The 20,052-nt window shown below is 36.3% G+C and overlaps 1 protein-coding gene across 2 annotated transcripts in view; it reads right to left on the reverse strand.

Moving 5' to 3' along the window:
* Positions 1-6,053: 6,053 nt before the first annotated feature.
* Positions 6,054-20,052, reverse strand: part of usp2b (ubiquitin specific peptidase 2b) — a 33,921-nt gene continuing 19,922 nt past the window's right edge. Inside the window, exons 1-12 of one of the 2 annotated variants that reach the window (XM_058777370.1) lie at positions 17,734-18,243; positions 13,199-13,249; positions 12,917-13,040; positions 12,683-12,794; positions 12,444-12,554; positions 11,822-11,886; positions 11,614-11,717; positions 11,112-11,189; positions 10,950-11,028; positions 10,692-10,799; positions 10,449-10,569; positions 6,054-7,649 (exon numbers count right to left, since the gene is read on the reverse strand). In XM_058777370.1, coding sequence (XP_058633353.1) covers positions 7,565-7,649; positions 10,449-10,569; positions 10,692-10,799; positions 10,950-11,028; positions 11,112-11,189; positions 11,614-11,717; positions 11,822-11,886; positions 12,444-12,554; positions 12,683-12,794; positions 12,917-13,040; positions 13,199-13,249; positions 17,734-17,892 — 1,197 coding nt within the window. In that variant the 5' untranslated portion in view covers positions 17,893-18,243 and the 3' untranslated portion in view covers positions 6,054-7,564. Of the gene's footprint in view, positions 7,650-10,448; positions 10,570-10,691; positions 10,800-10,949; positions 11,029-11,111; positions 11,190-11,613; positions 11,718-11,821; positions 11,887-12,443; positions 12,555-12,682; positions 12,795-12,916; positions 13,041-13,198; positions 13,250-17,733; positions 18,244-20,052 lie in introns of those variants that run through there. The other variant, XM_058777368.1, reaches the window with a different exon arrangement.

The following is a 20,052-nucleotide window of genomic DNA, read 5'->3' on the forward strand; positions in this document are numbered from 1 at the left end:
GTAAACCTTATGGGTTCTGTTACAGAGGAAGCGTTCGGATCCATCTGCAGATCTTTATTCATAAACATGGTCAATATACAGGCCGGGTCAAACAACAGCAAATGGGTATGGCATGGGTAAGACACAAGAGTATATAGGGCAAGTGTGGGTCTTCGATCGGCGAATGTAATCCAGGGGGCAAAACAAGAGAGATAATCCGAAAAGACACGCAATGGTTCACGCAGGAGCAAACGGAGTCCAAACAACAAGACGATAGAGCAATCCAAAAATAAACAGGCAATAATCAAAACACAGGTAATCCAGGCAAGGAACTAGACTGAGACTATAAATAAGCAAAGGCTAACAAACAGGCTCCATAGCGTAGCTGCGCAAAGACAGCAATAATGCTAACAATACTCAGCAGTGAGAAAGTGGAAGTCCATGGCTTATGTAGTATGTCTGATTGGATTCAGCAGTGTGTGTGTAATCAGTGCATTCAGCTTTGCATGTGTAATTAGTGCAATGGATGATGGGAACCGTAGTCCAGGATGAAGTGCAACAGTTAGTGTGGTGCAAGAGTCCATAGTAGTGAGCGGGTGATCTCTGGTGATGGTGAGCGAAACGGAAGTGCATGGACAGGATTCGTGAATTTGATTCGAGGTAAAGAATTTATTTTTCAAAGAGTTCATGATTATGGTTATTAAGTTTACTTTTAATAGCTTCCTTTAATTGTATTGTTAGCGTGTATTTTCCGTATTATTATTTTTTATTTTTTTATTTTTTGTAATTGCTCAAATGTCATAAATATATAATTTTGCTTTAATGCTGAACATTCATATAGTCTTGTGTAAATCCCTGACATGCGATTATGTGACAATTTCACCTGCTGTTTTTGGCATATTTTCAATTGTATTTATTTATTTATTTACTTTACACAGAAGTTCTCTTACTAAATATCAAGACAATGTCAGTTAATCTTTCTCTGAATTAAAATGATTACATCATCACTACCCCTAATCACTTGTACTCAGACAATATATTTTATAGAGATTAAAATACATTTGAAACAATATAGAATATAACTCCACACAACTCCACAATTTAAAAAAAAGCAGTGTTTTAGTAAACAGTATTTTAAGTATGCTAAATAATTCTTTGTTACATAAACCTTTATTTTTGCATTTCTGTAGCCTATTGCTTTTTTCCAATACTCAGTTTTTGTTTATATTATCTTTTGTCATTTATGGGCTTATAGATGGACAGACAAGCATTATCATCAACTTAATGAAGAGAGCATCTGATTATTTCGACATTACAGAAAATACCATGACATGAATGGTGCCGTATTCAGACCTATGATAATGACCTATTATATCCACATGGGTAATTTGCAAGCAATAAATCCATGGAGACGGAGATTTTTTATCACTTCACCCTCATAAAATGGTGTGTCAGTGGTGGGTTGTTATAGTGATCCTGTTTGTAATATATAGGATATCCGACATGAAAGATGGTATAAAAGAGTGGAGAGTGCTAGCCAAAGTGCCAAGATATCCAGCCATTCTGAACAGGTCAGTAATGTCATTTTTATCTCAAACTATATATGTTTACAGTATATCTGCAATTCATTTTGTTTTGTAAATTTAGTTTCCCTGTACATTAACAAAAACTTAGTTACATTATCTTATTTTTGTTTCATTTTCCTATTTTTTAAATGGCAAGAATTGTATTAATGCATTATGTTTTATTTTTTGTTTTATTAAAGTTTTTACAGTTGTCTTTTTCCACTATTCAAAACCTAATTCAATTTGAATAACACAATTTTTCTAAAAATATGTTTTTCATTTATTTATTAATTTTTTTTTTTTTAGAAGATTGATTATTCCAGTCGCTCTCTGACTTGATGTTTGGTGATTAATATCTGAGCCATGTATAGAAACACCCTTATCTTTCTGATCCTGCTGGATTTAGGTATGGTTTGTCATTTTTGTGTAGATTTTGTGAATTGTAAGTGTATTATTCAGTGAGACACTAAATTGAGCAACACAGTCAGCTTATAGTATATACTATTTACAGTGGAACTCTTGCTCGTTCCTTGATTTTTTCAGTGGTCTTCAGTACAAACACTAAGACTACTGTTGAGCCGTTTTCTGAAACAACTGAAAAGACGCCTGGGAGCACTGAGAATGACTCTACACACACAAGCCTGTCTTCTTCATCCACATCCATGGATCTGGCCACCACACAGGATCAGCCCAACAGCACTGTCAGCGAACCCACTGAAGAACCGCAGGGTTTAACATCAGGCCAGATCGCAGGTATAGCTGTAGGATCCATCGCTGGGGTGGCTGCTCTGGGTACGTGGCTAATGAATGTTTGCATTCGCACATAACACTTTCTAATTTATTTATGCACTATGTCTGTGTAAGATTTTAAATCCATTCTCCTAAATCCAACAATAGATTTGGGGCTTAAAATGAGAGAGTCCCTTTTAAAATTAGAGAACGTGATTCTCAGTTTAAGCTCATACTGCGTGTGAATCATAGCTATATTGAGAGAGTTAATATCCATGCTCTGTATGCAATGTGTGATGTGTTCTTATCTATAATTTCACGAATACCTTCAGAAATCCCAGTAGTGCATTACTTTATTCAAATTTCAAGTAAGATTTGAGACTAAGGCAATTTTTATATATGCAAAAATATACTGCATATGAGTAGATCTGTACTTCAAGATGTCTGATATCTATTAACATAATAAAAAAAACACATAGATATGGCTTTAAAAACAGATTGAGTTAATAAAATTCCACACTAATTATCTTGAGTTTCTTATCTGCAGTCTATTTATTGATTAAAATTAAAATTCAATGATAATAGTCCCCTCTCCTAATAGTCTTTATTACATTTTGTTATTTCTTTATGGCTTAACAATATAAAACAAACCACACAGAGCATAACATAATGATCGAGTTTGGATCAATCACTGCATCTAATACACAGCAGCAAAAACAAAACAAAAAAAACTTTAGGTACAAAGATTTTTTTCAAACTTTCAAAACCAGAATAAAGTCCTCTTTATTAACTATAAACATTATAAACAGAACAGTTGTTTAAAAATGATTCAGTAAAACTGTATTGCTGAACTACTAAACAAAGTCATATAGGGAACCAGTAACTTTCCCATCTGTTTGGTTGGTCTTGCCTCATGGTTACTGTTTGGTAGGGAAAAAACATCTAGCTTAATATTTCAGAGCTAATGTACACAAACATGACATATAATTTTGTACTTTATACTATGTAACGCCAATATTATGTAATGGCAAATATACAGCAGATGGCAAGCTGATATGCCAGATCTATTAATAACTACAAACTAATAAAATACCTGTAATCAAACTACTTATTGCATTGTCAACATTTAAATGATAAAAATTCAAACTGTAAACGTAATCATGTTTCTTGCTCTGTCTAGGTGGAGGGATATACGCTGGACTGAAGTACACTGGCAAACTGGGTGGTTAATAGCTGAACCCACTGTATTTCATCATACCATCATCATATGATTTTTTGCAACATGTGCTTTTTTATGGAGCTCTGTGTCAACTGACAAAATTGTACAAAAATCATTATAATAGCTCTGACATGAACACATTGATAGACAATGGGAATTTTTCTCAGAAGTAACTTTACTGAGCCATTTTTGAGTCATTTCTCCTCTAGTTCACAGGTGTAGATCATCAACTATGAACAAGATCTAATTATGTTTGACATCCGCAAAGGGTCACAATACTTCTTTTGAACAGTTTTTTCATGTCGAGTTGATTTTGTTATATATTTGTGCTATTTTAAAAAAAACAACACCTTGTCTTCAATTTGAACTACTGTATTTCTCATTAATAATAATCTACATATTGTCTCTATATTTGCCAAGTTATTATTTTATGACATGGCCATGATCAGCCATTAATTGGCACGCACGTCCTGTGGTGTACATTTATGATATGCCTATATTTTCTTTATGTAAACATAAGCAATGCTGTATTCTGGGAAACCACAAGGCACTGGTTGTTATATGTGTGTTTGTGTATGTAACCACAGAATTTATGAGTTGATCTTAGAATGAACTGATAGAAACAGCACATAGAGGACAGAAAGATGGTCACACAGCAGGTGAAAGAGCTCTCTATCTCTCTCGCCATCCAAACAGAACAGCACATCAAATATTTATCCCTCCCTCCAGCAACTGCTTTATAAACACTATCCAGTTTAATCCCACATGCAGTGCATCTCTGAATGAACAGGAAGATACGGACAGAGATAGTCCTCAATTGGCTCTGAACTGCAACACCAAACAAGTGTATCAATATGGGGGAAAGGTGTGTGTGTGTGTGTGTGTGTGTGTGGGGGGGGGTATGAAGTTCTCCTCAATTTCATACATGTCCTATCAGAGTGTAGATCATCACGTTAAGTATGATCATGATTCACTAACATTTGGCAGCCAGAAAGTGTCCAAATACTTAGAAATGAGTATGTGTACTATTTTATCATTTTCTGTGAAATGTTTCACCAGAAAAATGTACTTGTTCTAGTAGTAATAAATGGAAATACCAATTAGTTTGAAATGTTTAATACAATAATATTCTTAGGCCTGTGTGGCCACTGTATATGACTCTATGGCATAATTCTAAGGGCATAATTAATCAACACCACCCGGTATGGTATTTGCTCTAGTCAGTGTTACAGGACCTCTCTGATTGATGTGTAATCGTTAGTCTGGACTGACAGTGTCAAGATCAGAGATTAAAGGGTATGTTTTAAGTGTACGGGTTAAGGAAAGGGCAGTTGGGTAAGAGCAGTTTGTTACTACCGCTGAAAGAACGCTTGAGTTACTAGTGGCACAGTCAGCCAGTGGAAGTGAGATAATTCTTTCCTTCTTCTCACAAATTGAGTTCTTCTCAAGCAGATCATCTGTCTTAGCCTGGAAACCTAATCTGCAAAGGCACTAAGAGCATACACACACATACACAAAGGAACTGTCTAAGGACATTACAGTTTAAGTCTAACTGAAAAACATATAATTGCATGGACAGTGTACACTATATACAGGGATTTGAGGTCCTCCTTTTAGGCATACTCCAATAAAGATCTAGCCTATTAATTGCTTCTACTGAGAGTTTCTCTGACTGCTTCAAGACTGTCTCTCTCTCTCTCTCTCACACACACACACGTCTGGTTTGCTATCCTTGTGGGGACTCACCATAGGTGTAATGCTTTTTCTACTATACAGACGGTATATTCTATTACCCTACACCAACCCTACACCTAAACCTACCCCTTACAGGAAAATTTCTGCATTTTTAGATTTTCAAAAAACTTCATTCTGTGTGATTTATTATCTTGTTTACCCGTGGAGACCTCAATTTAGGTCCCCACTGTGACACGAGTCCCCATGAGTCTGTGTGTATTAAGTCCCCACCTGAATAGAAAAACAGGTACACACACACACACACACACACACACTAATGACAAATGAGCTCAGTGCCACAATAAGTAAGATGTGAGTTTCTCCACTTACATGTCATTGTGAAGAGGGTGGTGTCCAGGGAAGAGAGAAGAGAGGACTAATGTCACCCTCTAGTGACCGTACACTGGTACAGAACATAGAAATGAGCTATGCCAAATTTATTTGACTTTATTTAGCCGTTTAATATACATATAATAATAATAATAATAAATAAATAATTGTAATTTATTACTGTGATGTTACAGCTGAATTTTCATTCAGCTCATTCTAGTCATTACTCCAGTCTTTAGTGTCACATGATCCTTCAGAAATCATTCTAATATGATGATTTGGTGCTCAAGAAACATTACTTTTATGTTTTTATCAATGTTGAAAATAATTGTGCTGCTTAATATTTTTGTGGAATCTGTGAGAATTCTTTGATAAATAGAAAGAACAGCATCTATGTGAAATAAATAGGTGTACAGGACAGGTGTATATTTATACAGAGTTCATAATCACTACATGCATACACTCTTAATGTTGTAATGCAGACAATTCACAATTACTTCTGTAGACATTTGCTTTTATTCATATTTACTTCTTTTAAAAAGCAAAGAGCTCTTGATATGCAGTACACTACACATGTCACATTTCAGACAAAATAATTACCACTCACTTAAAATCTCTCTGTAGAAAAAACATTGCCTGGTTCAAGCACAACAATAAGCTACATTCACAACATTCACATCATAAATAGAGAAATAATACATAAAGGCTCACACACACATATACACATACATACATAACCCTCCTGGTGGCTTCTTATTTGATAAAGACTCATCCCCAGATTAATCTGAATATTGTAGTCCCTGACAGAATGAGAAAAACATAAGGCCTCTTTCAAATATATTGCCCCCTGGAGAAAAATATTAATTCCGCAAACACCTAAAGAGGGCATACTTTATATTCTCCTGGAAATTGACCCTTTTCACATGTCAGAAGCCATCGTTTGGAATAAAATGCAGTAAGTATATTTTTGTTTTTACCATTTGCTCCAACAGCAAAGAAATAATCCATGATAGCATTTCTATGGCTTTCCAAAAAAGGAAAAACATTTTGAGTGATTGATTATGTTGGTCAGAAAATTGAAAGATGTCAAATTTGCTGTCACTTTCTCAGTCGTTATTTTAGAATCATCCTCTGCTAAATTCATGATGTAAAAAAAATGATGGAAACTTATCATTCTGGTCTGAGAAAAAGGTCCATAGTTTTTCTTTTGGGTTTTACAACTTCCAGCCAGCAGGGGGCAGTCATACAATCTTCTCTGTAATAATGGTGAGGGTTTTTGGAAGGGGCACAGTCATGCATTAGCATAAAACTAAGCCCTTTCCATGTGCATATTCTGTTGAAAATCAGCAAATCAAGCAAAGCGGAGACTTATCTTGAAGGAACATATCTGTTTGAAATAGTAAACAATCCATTGAGCAATCCAAGCATCATTTACACAGTTGACCTACATGGTCCCTCAGCAGCATGACCTCTTATTTAAATTAGAAGCAATTAGCTTGAAATTAAGTAAAACACTGAACTCATGTTAATAAATTAAATAAGGAATGGGGATTGTTTGAGTCGTGGTGGCTGTCTGTAGAGCCGGACGGCTCCAGTTACACAGTGCATAGAGTCCTACAGTATCAGTCTGGAGACTGACTCGTACACACAAATACACACACACACAGTCCTGCTCATTCAAGAGAGGTAGTAGTTCATGTTCCTCTGTCTTTGTCCGTTTCAGTTTGTTAAATCCATCCCCGGTGCAGCAGCCTCTTTCAAGGGGGAGTGATGGATGGAGAAGCCCTTACTGTGAAGCTCAATCTGGGCTTGGATTAAACTTTCATCCCAGGCTTCATTCCACTTCATAGGCCACGACCATAACTCAGTTCCAGTATGTGTTTGGCCTTGGTTAAAAGGCCTGGGATAAAGTCCCATGGTCCTGCAAGCATGTAGACCCTGACCGTGATTTAGTTCAACAGCAGCAGAAGGGTTTATTTCATCCAAGGCTTGTCCGTTTTAGGCGTAATCACATGCGCGAAGAGGTCGCAGATTCATAGAACAGCACATATGCATCGCTGCTGCGCACCTGGCTGGATGACATGGGGCTCACCCTGAAGTACAGACAGAAATGAGACGTAAGCTAAACAATGGCTCAGTGTCAGCATCTACAAACACGTACATTAACACGTAAGGAAAAATAGCACAGGCTATTAAACAATGCATCCTATAACACTGTAAATGTACACTACTGTTCAGTAAGATTTTTTGTTAAAGAAATTAAAACTATTAATACATCTTATTCAGCGAGGATGCATTAAATTAATTAGTGGCAGTAAAGAAACGTATATATTTCAATTTCTATACTTTTATATAAATTTATATATTTCAAATAAATACTGTTCTTTTAAACGTTCTACCCATTAAAGAATTTTGACAAAAATGTATTATGGTTTCCACAAAGATATTAAGCAGCACAACTGTTTTCAACATGAAATAAGAAATGTTTCTTCAGCTTCAAATCAGCATGGAGAAATGGATGCTGAAAATCCAGCATTGCATCACAAAAATAAGTTACATTTTAAAATATACTAAAATTGAAAAAGCTATTTAAATTGTAATAATATTTCACTATAGTAGTTTTTACTTTAATTGTGATCAAATATATGTTAATAAAATTTATATATACACTGTATAAACAGTGCCCTCCAAAAGTATTGGAACAGTAAAGACAAAATTGCTCTGTTGGCTGTGAAGTCAAGACATTTACAAATATGATTAAAAGATGAATATGAGACAAAACTACAGAATGTCACATTTTATTATTGGGTGATTCAACACATAGATGTTTTACCAGCTAAGACGTTCAGCACTTTTAGAGTTTCATCCCTCTATCTGATGTGAGCATAAGTATTGGAACAGTTGCCTCACAGGTCTTTCTAAGTGATCAGCTGTGTCCTGTTGCATTAATTCTTCAGATATTAAAAGCAAGGAATGTGTCGTATCGGTTATATCCATTACTTCTGCATTCTGAATCTTGCATTCGATGATGACACACACAAACCAGGATGAAGATGAGGGAGCTGACTTTGAGAGAAAAGCAAGCAATTTGGATGCTAAAAGAAAAGAGGAAGTCAATTATAGCTATAGCAAAAACAAAGGGCATGAAGAAATCAAGAGTTTGGAAACCACCAGCGACACCAGCAACCAACAACTACCTGATCGGCTGAGAAAACAACAGTAGTTGATGACAGACAAATCATAAAAGCTGTGAAGATGAATCCTAAAAGACGTGTCTGTAAAATCACCAACAACTTCCAGAAAGCTGGGCTGATGCTCTGACAATCTACTGTCCTCAGGAGACTTTGACACAGAATTACAGATGCTACACAGCAAGATACAAACCTCTGACCAGCTCCAAAAATAGAAAGGCAAGATTAGAGTTTGCAAAAAAGCACAAAGGTGAGCCAGAAGAGTTTTGGAACTGTATTTATGGACTGATGAGACAAAGATGAACCTTTATCGAAGTGATGGGAAAGCAAAAATGTAGAGAAAAAAAGGGAACTGCAATGATCCCAAGCATACAGCCTCATCTGTAAAGCATGGTGGAGGTGGTGTCATGGCATGGGCATGCATGGCTGTCTCTGGAACAGGCCCTCTCAACTTTACTGATGACTTAATGTATGATGACAGTAGCAGAATGAATTTGGAAGGGTACAAAACCATCTTGCCTACCGATATTCAAGAAAATGCCACCAGATTCATTGGGAAGTGCTTCATATTGCATCAGGACAATGACCCAAAACACCCTGCCAGTTCAGTCAAGGAGTTTATAAGGGCAAAGAAATGGAAAGTCTTAGATTGCCCAAGTCAATCTCCAGATTTAAATCCGATTGAACATGAATTTCACCAGCTGAAGAGGAGAGTAAAGGCAGAAACTCCCCAAAACAAGCAACAATTGGAATTGGCTGCATTAAAGGCTGGGAAAAACATTTCAAAGGATGAGAGCAAGAGTCTGGTGATGTCTATGGGTCACAGACTCACTGCTGTGATTGTGCGCAAGGGATCTGCAACTAAATAATAGCTTTTAATCTTTTATATCTGCCTTATGTTCAACTGTCCCAATACTTATGCTCACATCAATGAGTGGGATGAACTCTAAAAGTGCTGTTCTTTTTATTTGGTAAAACATATATGTGTTGTCGTCTAATAATAAAATGTGACATTCTGTAGTTTTGTCTCATATTCATCTTTTAATCATATTTGCAGATGTCTCGACTCCACAGCCAACAGAACAATTTTGTCTTTACTGTTCCAATACTTTTGGAGGGCACTGTATATATATATATATATATATATATATATATGTATATGTATGAAGGGTTCAGATGTAAAAGTGCCATTTGAAATTCTCTTCTAAAATGAGCAGTTGTTTTATCAGGCTCCTATGTGTGGGTTCAGTCATTAAATAGGTAAATAGTGAAAGTCAATAAATAGGTTCTTTTTATTGCCATTAAAGTGAAATAACTGAACATAAAAATAGGAGCATGAGAAAATGCTAATTTTAGAAGAAAATTCCAAACAAAACAGAGGCTTTTGCATCTGAACTCTTCATATATATATATATATATATATATATATATATATATATATATATATATATATATATATATATATTAATAGAATAGAAATGAAACGAAACTAAACGAAACATCAACCCAAAAGCTAAAGACCCCATTCTAAAGACTTATGAATTGACTTAAATGTCCAACTACATTTTGGAGCCACAGTACATACTAACTATATCATAGCCTATACTGCTGTAAACTAAGATTCAAAAAGTAATGCAAACACTTGGTTATAATATTACTCCCACAAACTTTTTTTAATACTAATTTGTTATGTCTATTTACCTGGAGTCGTTGTACGTGTACCATTCTCCTGTGCAGGGATTGCGGCAATATGCTGTGTAATGGCCACCTAAAGACGTACCAGTGTGATTGGACACAGCATACAGATTATAGACTGCATTTACTGTGAAGAGAGAAGGGAAACAACAGCAATTAAACACAATTTTCCTGGAGCTACAGTAAAATCCGCATTGCTCAAACTACTGCACAGAATACAGATGTAATGAATGACGCTGCAGAACCTACCGCTGTTATCAGAGGCAAATTCCCTGAGGTCCAGCTCTTTGAGGGGGAAGTTTACAAAGGTGGAGAGTTTGCTGGTTCTGACTCGACACTCAGAGAAACGCTTCAGATCTGAGATAGTTAGAGAGTCAAGGGCAAACAAATACACACCGCATTTTACCAGTGTTACATATTTAATCGATCAATACACATTGGTAAATTAGATTTAACTTGAATTAAAAACGCAATTCTTTTGATGCAAGATTTGCTTAAAAAGGATACGAAGCACCAAGATTTTTGGAAATTTCTGGATGGTGAATTTTTTTGTGCATTTTCGTCTTGTTTTACATCTGTGGCATGTCTGTATGAAAAAGAGAGACCGTTAGGATATGTCTAAACATATTATAGATAGATAGATAGATGCTGATTATACTTTATACTCACTGGTCTCTCATTCCCATCTAATACATCTTCCTTGGTGAAAAGTCGAAGGCAATCCATTAAACTCACTTCTCCTGAATTCTGAGGAAAAACAACAATATGAAACATGCACAATAACACAAACATGCTGTCACGTCAGTAAGCGTATATTGGTAACACTTTACAATAAGGTTCATTAGTTCACATTAGTTAACTACATTAGTTAACATGAACTAAGAATGAACAATACTTCTACAGCATTTATTAATCTCAGTTAATGTTAATTTAAGCATTTACTAATGCATTATTAAAATCACGAGTTGTGTTTGTTAACATTAGTTAATGCACTGTGAACTAACATGAACAAACAATGAACAACTTTTTATTAACTAACATTAAGAAAGATTAATAAATAGTGTAATAAATGTATTGTTCATATTAGTTAATACATTAACTAATGTTCACAAATGACACCTTATTGTAAAGTGTTACCCGTGTATTTGAATGTATCAGTCTTCATATTAACCTTAGCGATAGGCAGGGACAGATCCCAGAATGGATCAAACACAGTTGAGCAGAAGCCACACTCGCTGCACGTCAGAGAGCTTTTCAACTGACCAACAAACAAATCTGTGAAAAAAAATATTAGCACTTTATAATCGGAGCAGGGAAGGCAGACAAACACACACAGCAAGCGAGACTGTAGCTGGTGTTAATATAGCAGGTCAACTCACCGACTACTTTGCTGTCCTCACTCTCCAGGTACTTGTTCCACATTCTCTTGCCTTTTTCGTCGTCCCTGTAGATAAAACACACTTAATTTAAGACCCCAGACAGACTGCTTACTATTGCTGTCAGATTGCAACAGTTCAACCTCACACTACAGGTGATTCATCTGTTACATCAATCAGCACATGAGGGTCGGTAAGATTTTGTAATATTTTTGAAAAAAGTCTCTTATGCTCACTTGAATTTTTGATTTAAAAATCAGTAAAAACAGTAACACTGTCAAATATTATTACAATTTAAAATGGTTTTCTTTTAAATACGTTTTAATATGTCATTTATTCCTGTGATGGCAAAGAAATCATTCTAATGTGCTGATTTGGTGCTCAAGAAACATTTCTTATTATTATCGGGTTTGAAAACAGTTGTTCTGCTTAATACTTTTGTGAAACCATGATACTTTTTCAGGATTCTTTAGAAGTTCAAAATCTTGCATAACATTATAAATGTCTTTACTGTCACTTTTGATCAGTTTATTGCTTCCTCGCTGAATGATGGTAATGATTTCTTTGACTCCAAACTTTTGAACACCATAGTAGGTTTTTAGAACAAACTGGCGTATTTACTTACGAGAGGTGATCAAAGTCCTCCATGAGGGATCTGGGTTTCACTGTCACTCTGTTTACTTCATTATGAAGCCCATCCAGCAGAAACCGCAAGAACTCCTGAGCATCCTGCTGACTACAAGACAGAGAATTCGATTTTTAAGAGGGAGTTTCGGCTGGTTCAAAACTACATATTAAAGAAAACAAATAAAATATTCTCTTTATCTGCATGATACAAAAGCTTTTAATGTAGCTGTAACTTACTTGTAACCAACAAATCGAGGGGCATATTTCTGAATCTGCATTTTGAAGTCAGAAGGGCTGATGGCCTCACTGCTAGCTGATGTCCAAAGAGTCTGAGTAAGCTTGGCAAACTCTGAAATACAAAAAACACACACATTTGGAGGCATATGACTAAGACACAGGACCCAAAGGCTGTCTGACATGTAGAGATAAAACGAATGCGCTACTGTATGAACTGGTAAACGTGTCTCTTACCCTCCATCAGCGCAGCTTTGGCCCTGCAGTTGTTGTTGAGGTCAGTGCGGTGCGTGTTACGCAGACAGTAGTCCCTCAGGTCATGAGTGTTGCTCAGACACTGCAGAATGGAGTTCATGAAACACTGCAGAGAAACATTTGAAAAAAGGGAGAATGAGATGATTTGAAAGAGTCTTTTAAAAAGAGTTTGCATCGACATAAGGGTGAGTGACCTTTGACAGAATTTTTATCTTTGTATGAACTATAAATCAAACTATTGATGATTTGCTTAGAAATACTTACAGTATTTCCCAGATTCCTGAGGCCCACCAGACCCTGAGCATTCTTTGAGTTCTGTAAAAGAAAGGGAAGAAATAGAGTCACCTTTGAATCCAATGACACTTGAGAGTCATATCAGAAATTCAAATATGGCTAAAGAAGCACATGACTCACTTAGGCCACATAATTTGTTTGTCACCTATACTGACAGTGAAGTGAAAGTGCATGTTTAAGAAGGGAGTTACTAGAAAGGGATTTTAATTGCATGCATGACACAAAATTTTTTTCTAATTCTATAAAATTACATAAAAGCATACTGTACGTCTGTATTGTATTAGTGAGTGTGTTCAGTATTATGTTTAGAGGACAACGTGTGTGTGCTGACCAAAATGTTCTCTCTGGGCTATTAAATGGCATGTTAGCAGATTTAGACAGAGACGCAAACAAATGATGCCCATCTGCCACACCACAACAAAAACAACTAAGCCATTTATTCAAATAGGGATGAACCATCAGTGATAGGTCAGTTATTACTGTGAGTGATATATTAAAATCTTGCATTTCACCAAATTCAGACAGCTTGGATTGATGATGATGATTTCACACATTTGATATTCTCAACATAAGTGCTCAGCCTGTTGACCATGACATAACACAGATCGCTCCAGAGAACATGGACAATGCGTCAGAGGTTTCTCAGTATGAATCTCACGAATGAAACTGACACACTCAGAATCAGTGATATCAAGGCCTGGAATAGCAGTGCTCATTTTCATGTGCGTCATTCACTGATTGCAGTGTTAATTATGTGATTTTACAATGGTGTCTGTGATACTTGAAAGAACTCAACGAAGTTTCAAACATCCCCTCGGTCAGGTGATTTTAATGTCTGAGTGTTTGAGAAAGCATGTGTGAAACTGAAAACAAGTTGCTAGTGGGTGTTAAGCAGCTTTGAAATCAGTGTTCGTATTGTTAAACTATTTTTAAAGTAAATTAAAGCTGAAATGCAATAAAAAATATAATACAATATTGTAAATGCTAGATGAAAAACCTACACTTGAAAACTTTAGAAATGTTGCCTTGGCAGCTAACTTAATTAAAATAAATATATAAATACAAAAATTCAATTCAAAATATTAATACATGATATAATAGTAAATAAAATGACCAGAAAATTAAAATCAAATACTAAAATAACTATATAAAATAAGTATATCAAAAACGAAAATTTTGCTATCTGTATGTTCTCTGCAGATGAGTCACAGGACAGCATGTTGAGTGTGTCACAAATTGTACTCTAATGACACTATTTATGGTTGTATCATATCTAAAAGGTCAATAACAATTCATACACACATTCACACACAACACATGCAGGGGAGTGCCACACATCTGCCAAACAGATTTTATATTTTTATATTATTTTATGGAATAAGTTGTCTTTGTAGGACACCATATATTATTTTTAGTGCTATTTGAGCCGTGTTGTTATAATCTTTTTCTGGACATATATCATAGTCATACCATGGTATTCTTTGAAATATCTTAAAGTAACATGTAAATGCAATCGCAATCATTCAGTATATATCAAAGTACCATGGTATACCATCAATGTCAGGGTGTGTTTTTTTAAGGGACCAATCAGAATACACTTCAATTAAAAGTAATGAAGTGCACTAATCAAACACCTTCTATTAGCACCTCTGAGAGTAGACGCATCAGGTTCAAACATGTTCAGCTGCGAGTTATCCCGGGAGTTTTTCTGTTATTCATATATTCATCCAAACATCTGATGAGATTTTTCTTCCCCAAAGAAGATGAGAGAGGGGGAACAGATGGTCCAAGGCCTCACTCCGCTGCTACCGCTGCTGAGCCGGTCTCTGGCTTTCACACCCAGCACTTAAACCAAACAGACTGGTATGACAACAGCCAGCACCCAGCAGCAGCCATGGGTACGGCAAGCGTAGGGAGTTCTGCCTCAAAAGCGATTGGGTAATCAGAGGACTGCAGGATCTCACACTGGCTGTCTCTTCAAAGATCTTCAGAGAGCCGTGAGCTAATTGGCTGGCGCGAGTTGAAAGCGAGCGAGTAGGAACACTGTGTCCTGACCTTAGTTTCTGGAAGCCACGGCTGTCACCAGCATAAGAACTCTATGTGCTCTGCTGCCAAAAGGCTGGTCACATAAGACACAAGAATTTTATTCAAGAAAACTCCTAAGACTCGGCTCTTTAATACCTTGACGTGCATTTATGTATCTGTGTATCCTTCATTTGTGTCCTTGATTATTTTAGACACATTTGTAAACAGTTAATAGCAGCTGAAATTTGTCCTGTATTTCAGTACATCTACTGTTCTAAAATAAAGGACACATTTGGGACAAGTTGGGACACCTGAAAGACATTTGGTCGGCGTAGCACTAACTCAACCATCAATGTTGATGATAAGCCTCGAGAGTTCATTACACTGTTATCTTGACAATGATTGACAATCTCGAAGGGGTGGGATATCGAGAGTTTGTGCAAGGTCACAAGCATGTGAAGAACAGGACCTTTAGCGATTCTTGGAACGTAATCACCTAGATACACCGATAAGATGAAATGCACTTCTTAGGAGTCCATTTGTCCCTGAACATTACTCAATGTGTTGCTCTGATTGTTTTTTGTTGCATAACAAACACTGTATGGTCACACTGGGAAATGTGGTTGTCAACCACTCCAATAACTGATATCATGCCCCTTAAACTGTGTTGCTGTAAGCTACTGCAAATAGAGGCAGCATTCCCATCATTAAAAGCCACAGATGGATTCTTAGTGTAATGGATTATTCTTGTTGCGTAAATAGCGGTTTCTTTTCTGGTATTCCATATTTTACCTAAGACTGCTCGGAAATTGTGAGATCCATCATTATCAATACGTTTGCAGCCATTGAAATCGTATATAAATAAATAAAATAATTGCTATTCATATAATTGCTTTATTTCAATGTTTCCATCCAACCCACTTTTAAGAGTAATGTTGCAAGGTTGCTTTGGAATAGTATTTTTTTTTTCAAAAATACAAATAACAAATTTATAGTACTATCCAGCAGTACTCTAATATTGGATACAAGCTTAATAAAATGTAAATATATAATAAGTAATGACATTTTCATTCATAAAAAAATATAGCTTTCATTCTAATTTAAAAAGGGGATCAGCATGTGGGGGTCCTTAGCATTCATTACAACATTTGTTTAATGTATGTTCAGTATCAAGGGTCTTCTTACTATAAATCTGATACATAAAATCAGAAGTCATCCTAACAATTTGCCTTTCTAGGCTAAATATGGCCCAAAGGTTTAATTTTGAAAGATAAACCAGCGAACACTGCACAAAGAGGTGGTGACATGCCTCTAGTTATCATTATGTAGCCTGAACTACATCATAGATGATTCAGTATCGTTTTAATTTACACTCTGATTAGCACTGCTTAATGGTAGCTACCCTGGCTTCTCAGTGAGTAATGCGCAGCCTACTCAGCGCGACGCAACAGCTGCGCAGGTAGATGGCGTTAATCGCTCAATGAACGCCTCTAAACGATGTCCTGCGTTACGTAACAGTCGAACGTATTTACATATTTATATATATATTACAGGCCGTAATACCGATGCGACAAACGTCTCCCGTTATGAAGCAGCATTACGAGTTTGAAAACACTCTGAAGTAAAGCTGACGCGAGAAAACTGGTCACTTGGCAAGGTCAGAGACAGCAGCGTCACTAGCTACATGTGCTTCTGTTTGGAGGTCTGGACGCTTTCGGGGAACAGGTTCGCGTGCTTGAGGTTTGGTCCCTAAAAGGAAGCCTAAACCTTAAAAACAAATACTGTGGATATGTCAATAAAGTAGCAATTCCATATAGTGTCTAAAACTGTATCTAAGCGACTGAAAAAATGAACATAACTTTGTTTTTTAGAAGAAAATAGCTACTCTCGCTTTATTTATTCCAGTTGGCCCATGTAGCTTATTGTTCAGGTAACTACGTCTTAATTCATCTCACACCTCCATCAGTGGGACTAAAACATGTTTCTCAGCACTGCACATTTGGGATGCCTTTCTTTCTTAACTCACCACAATCAAATTATAATATCATTAATCGAGGTTTTAAAATTACGAAACAGCTGTTCCTACCTAACCATTTCCTTGAATAAACAATAACAAAAACTAATTATTCTGAGGACGCGAGCTTCCTCGCAACTTCCAAGTTCAACAAGACCCAGCAATATTTATTTGGTGTGTCGAAGCCTATTGATTTCATGAGTCAGAAAAGAAGCAAATCAGAGCTGGACCTGAATCACAGTGATTTAGTGTTAATCTGCTTCCAAACTACGGTCTACTAATTGATTGAGAGAACAGTTGACGGGTTAAGCAATATTCTGCATGACTACAAAGCAATGAGGCGTGTGAGTGTGTCAGTGCTATAGTTACACTATCTTGAGCGTTCATATTTCCAAATATTTCCTTTGTTTTAAGCGCAGTATGCACATAATTGTGAGTTATCTTATGAGCTGTAAGTTAGGCTTACCTTAGCCTGGTTAATGAGAAGCCCCACAAATGTGGACACCAGCATAGAGCGAGACATCGTCGGACTTTTTCTGCGCATATCATGCTTGATGAAGGGGAAAGCTGACGCCGGCGGCTCCTCTGGGACAGTGACCGTGTACGACTGTCGTAGACTCGGCATTATGACCGGAGAAAACTAGCGGAATAAACGGCGCAATGTCTAAATGTGACTTGACAGCACCAAAGCCACGGTATTCCTGCGCTCCAGTAAAGATCCTCTTTTAATGCAGTCTCTCTAATGGTCCCTTGTTGTATTCCTCAGGTGATATTCTATGTCCCTGTGTCCTAGGGCTCACGAGAGCTTTCACGAATAATGCGGACGAAGCGCGCAGGTTGCACACAATAAATAAAGCAATAGATAAAAAGACAGAGAACAGTACTAAAGCAACTCGCGCTTAAATGCTTCCTATAGCGGTTCGTTCGGTTTTCAGCGCGAGCGCTGAGCGTCTGATATCAACAGAGGAATAATGGAAAAGTCTGTGTGCTGTTTGCTTTTACTCGCGCGAGCGCACGCCCCCTCAGCACGAGAGATACGTCACCAAACGCCTCATGCTCTCCTGACGTCACCCAGCAAAGGACAAGACCGTCCCCATTCATCTGTGACAGCAACACTGGACACACCATCAGAGTAACGACTGTGTGTTACATTCTTGCATTTATATTTATGTAACATTTCACTTGAAACCTGTATTGATGTATTATTATGTAGACGTATTCATACACAGCTATTCACAGGAGTTGGACAAAATAATGTAAAGACCCATAGGGGTTAATTTCATTTAGCTAGAGGGAGAAAAAATATGACAATTATGTTTTATTCATCTTTTCATTGTCTATATTCTATTTATATCAGTGTAATACAGTTGTGTTTAGCTGTGTTTAGTAGAAGGCGTGGGTGAAATTGGTGACTTCTCATGGGAGCCTGTTTACCAGAAGCATCTGTACCCTTAGCAGCTTAATTGATCGGTGTTTAAGTCTTTACAATTATGACTGAGTACGTACACCATGGCAAGACTTCATCAGAGATGAATGATAGAGGTTGAAAACTGAAAGTGAATGATAGGAACTGTCGAACGTATGAAGGACTGTGACCAAACAACACAGAAGTACTGCAGCAATATTCACCTTGGAGTCCTTGTTTCTAAAAAACGACCACAGAGAACTTCACAAAGTTAACATGCATGAAAGAGCTGCTAAAACTTTAATCACAGACACCAATGCTATATAAAATGCAAAAAAAGATTATCATAACACCTGGATACATTTTAATTTTAAATCTTGATCACTTTTACTGAAATAACGATTGATATAATTAGCTGCATATGAAGACAACCAGAAGCCTTTTATCAGTACTCAAATGTGCGCCCACATTTACATTTTCTTAAATTAATTTTCACAAGATGCACATTGCAATAAAGAGCTGCTTCATCATTGAAAACGATATAAGACATTTGCAAGAACTGTAGGGAAATATCCACTTCCAGCACTCTTTTTTGTTTTCTGTCTCATAACATATACTGTTACTATTATGGTGTGAAAAAACGCACAAGTGATCTGTCCAAATGAATCAAACTGAATCGTAAAGAATTTCATAGTTTTTGCAAACCTGTTTGAATGATTAGATCAAAAGAGTGATTCATTCGCGAAATCTAGCATCACTGGTTCTGAGTTTAAACAGCTGAAATTTTAGAAAAATGATTCTCAAGTTGAAATACGGTAATTTCTCAGTAATATTTTATTAGGGTACAGCAGTATAAAGGATCTATCGATGCCCCTAAACACAGCTATAAAGAAAATCCTGATTTAAATAAATACACATTTTCTAAAAACGTGTTCTGTTTTTGTATAATTTCTCATATATATATATTTTTTTTACCAGTTTGTCAGATACTTGCCTCAGTGTATTACCAGCTCATAGGCTGAAATGAGACTAATTACAGGGCTTTGCACTGTAGGCCATTCCTTTGCACATTTATAAAGCTTCTCTGTTCTAAGTTATTCTTTAGATAGTCAAAGAATTACAAAGCGCACTGTCAGATGTTGAAGAAGGAGTCATTCACTGCCCCTAGCCAACAAGAATGTCTGAATTAAATGTACAGTTCCTTACACAAAAACCTCTCAAATTCTTTCTTCTTTTCAAGGTATTTATTCTTATTTGCTTCTGTGGAAATATATAGGTTAATATTATATTATATGTTGTATTTATCAGATAATATTTTCTTGTATACAAATAGGAAAAACCATAAAATGTTCTTTTCCACTTAATATGATGTAATAGAAA

The sequence above is a fragment of the Onychostoma macrolepis genome, chromosome 05, assembly GCF_012432095.1.
Source record: "Onychostoma macrolepis isolate SWU-2019 chromosome 05, ASM1243209v1, whole genome shotgun sequence".
In the NCBI taxonomy this organism is placed as follows: Eukaryota; Metazoa; Chordata; class Actinopteri; order Cypriniformes; family Cyprinidae; genus Onychostoma; species Onychostoma macrolepis.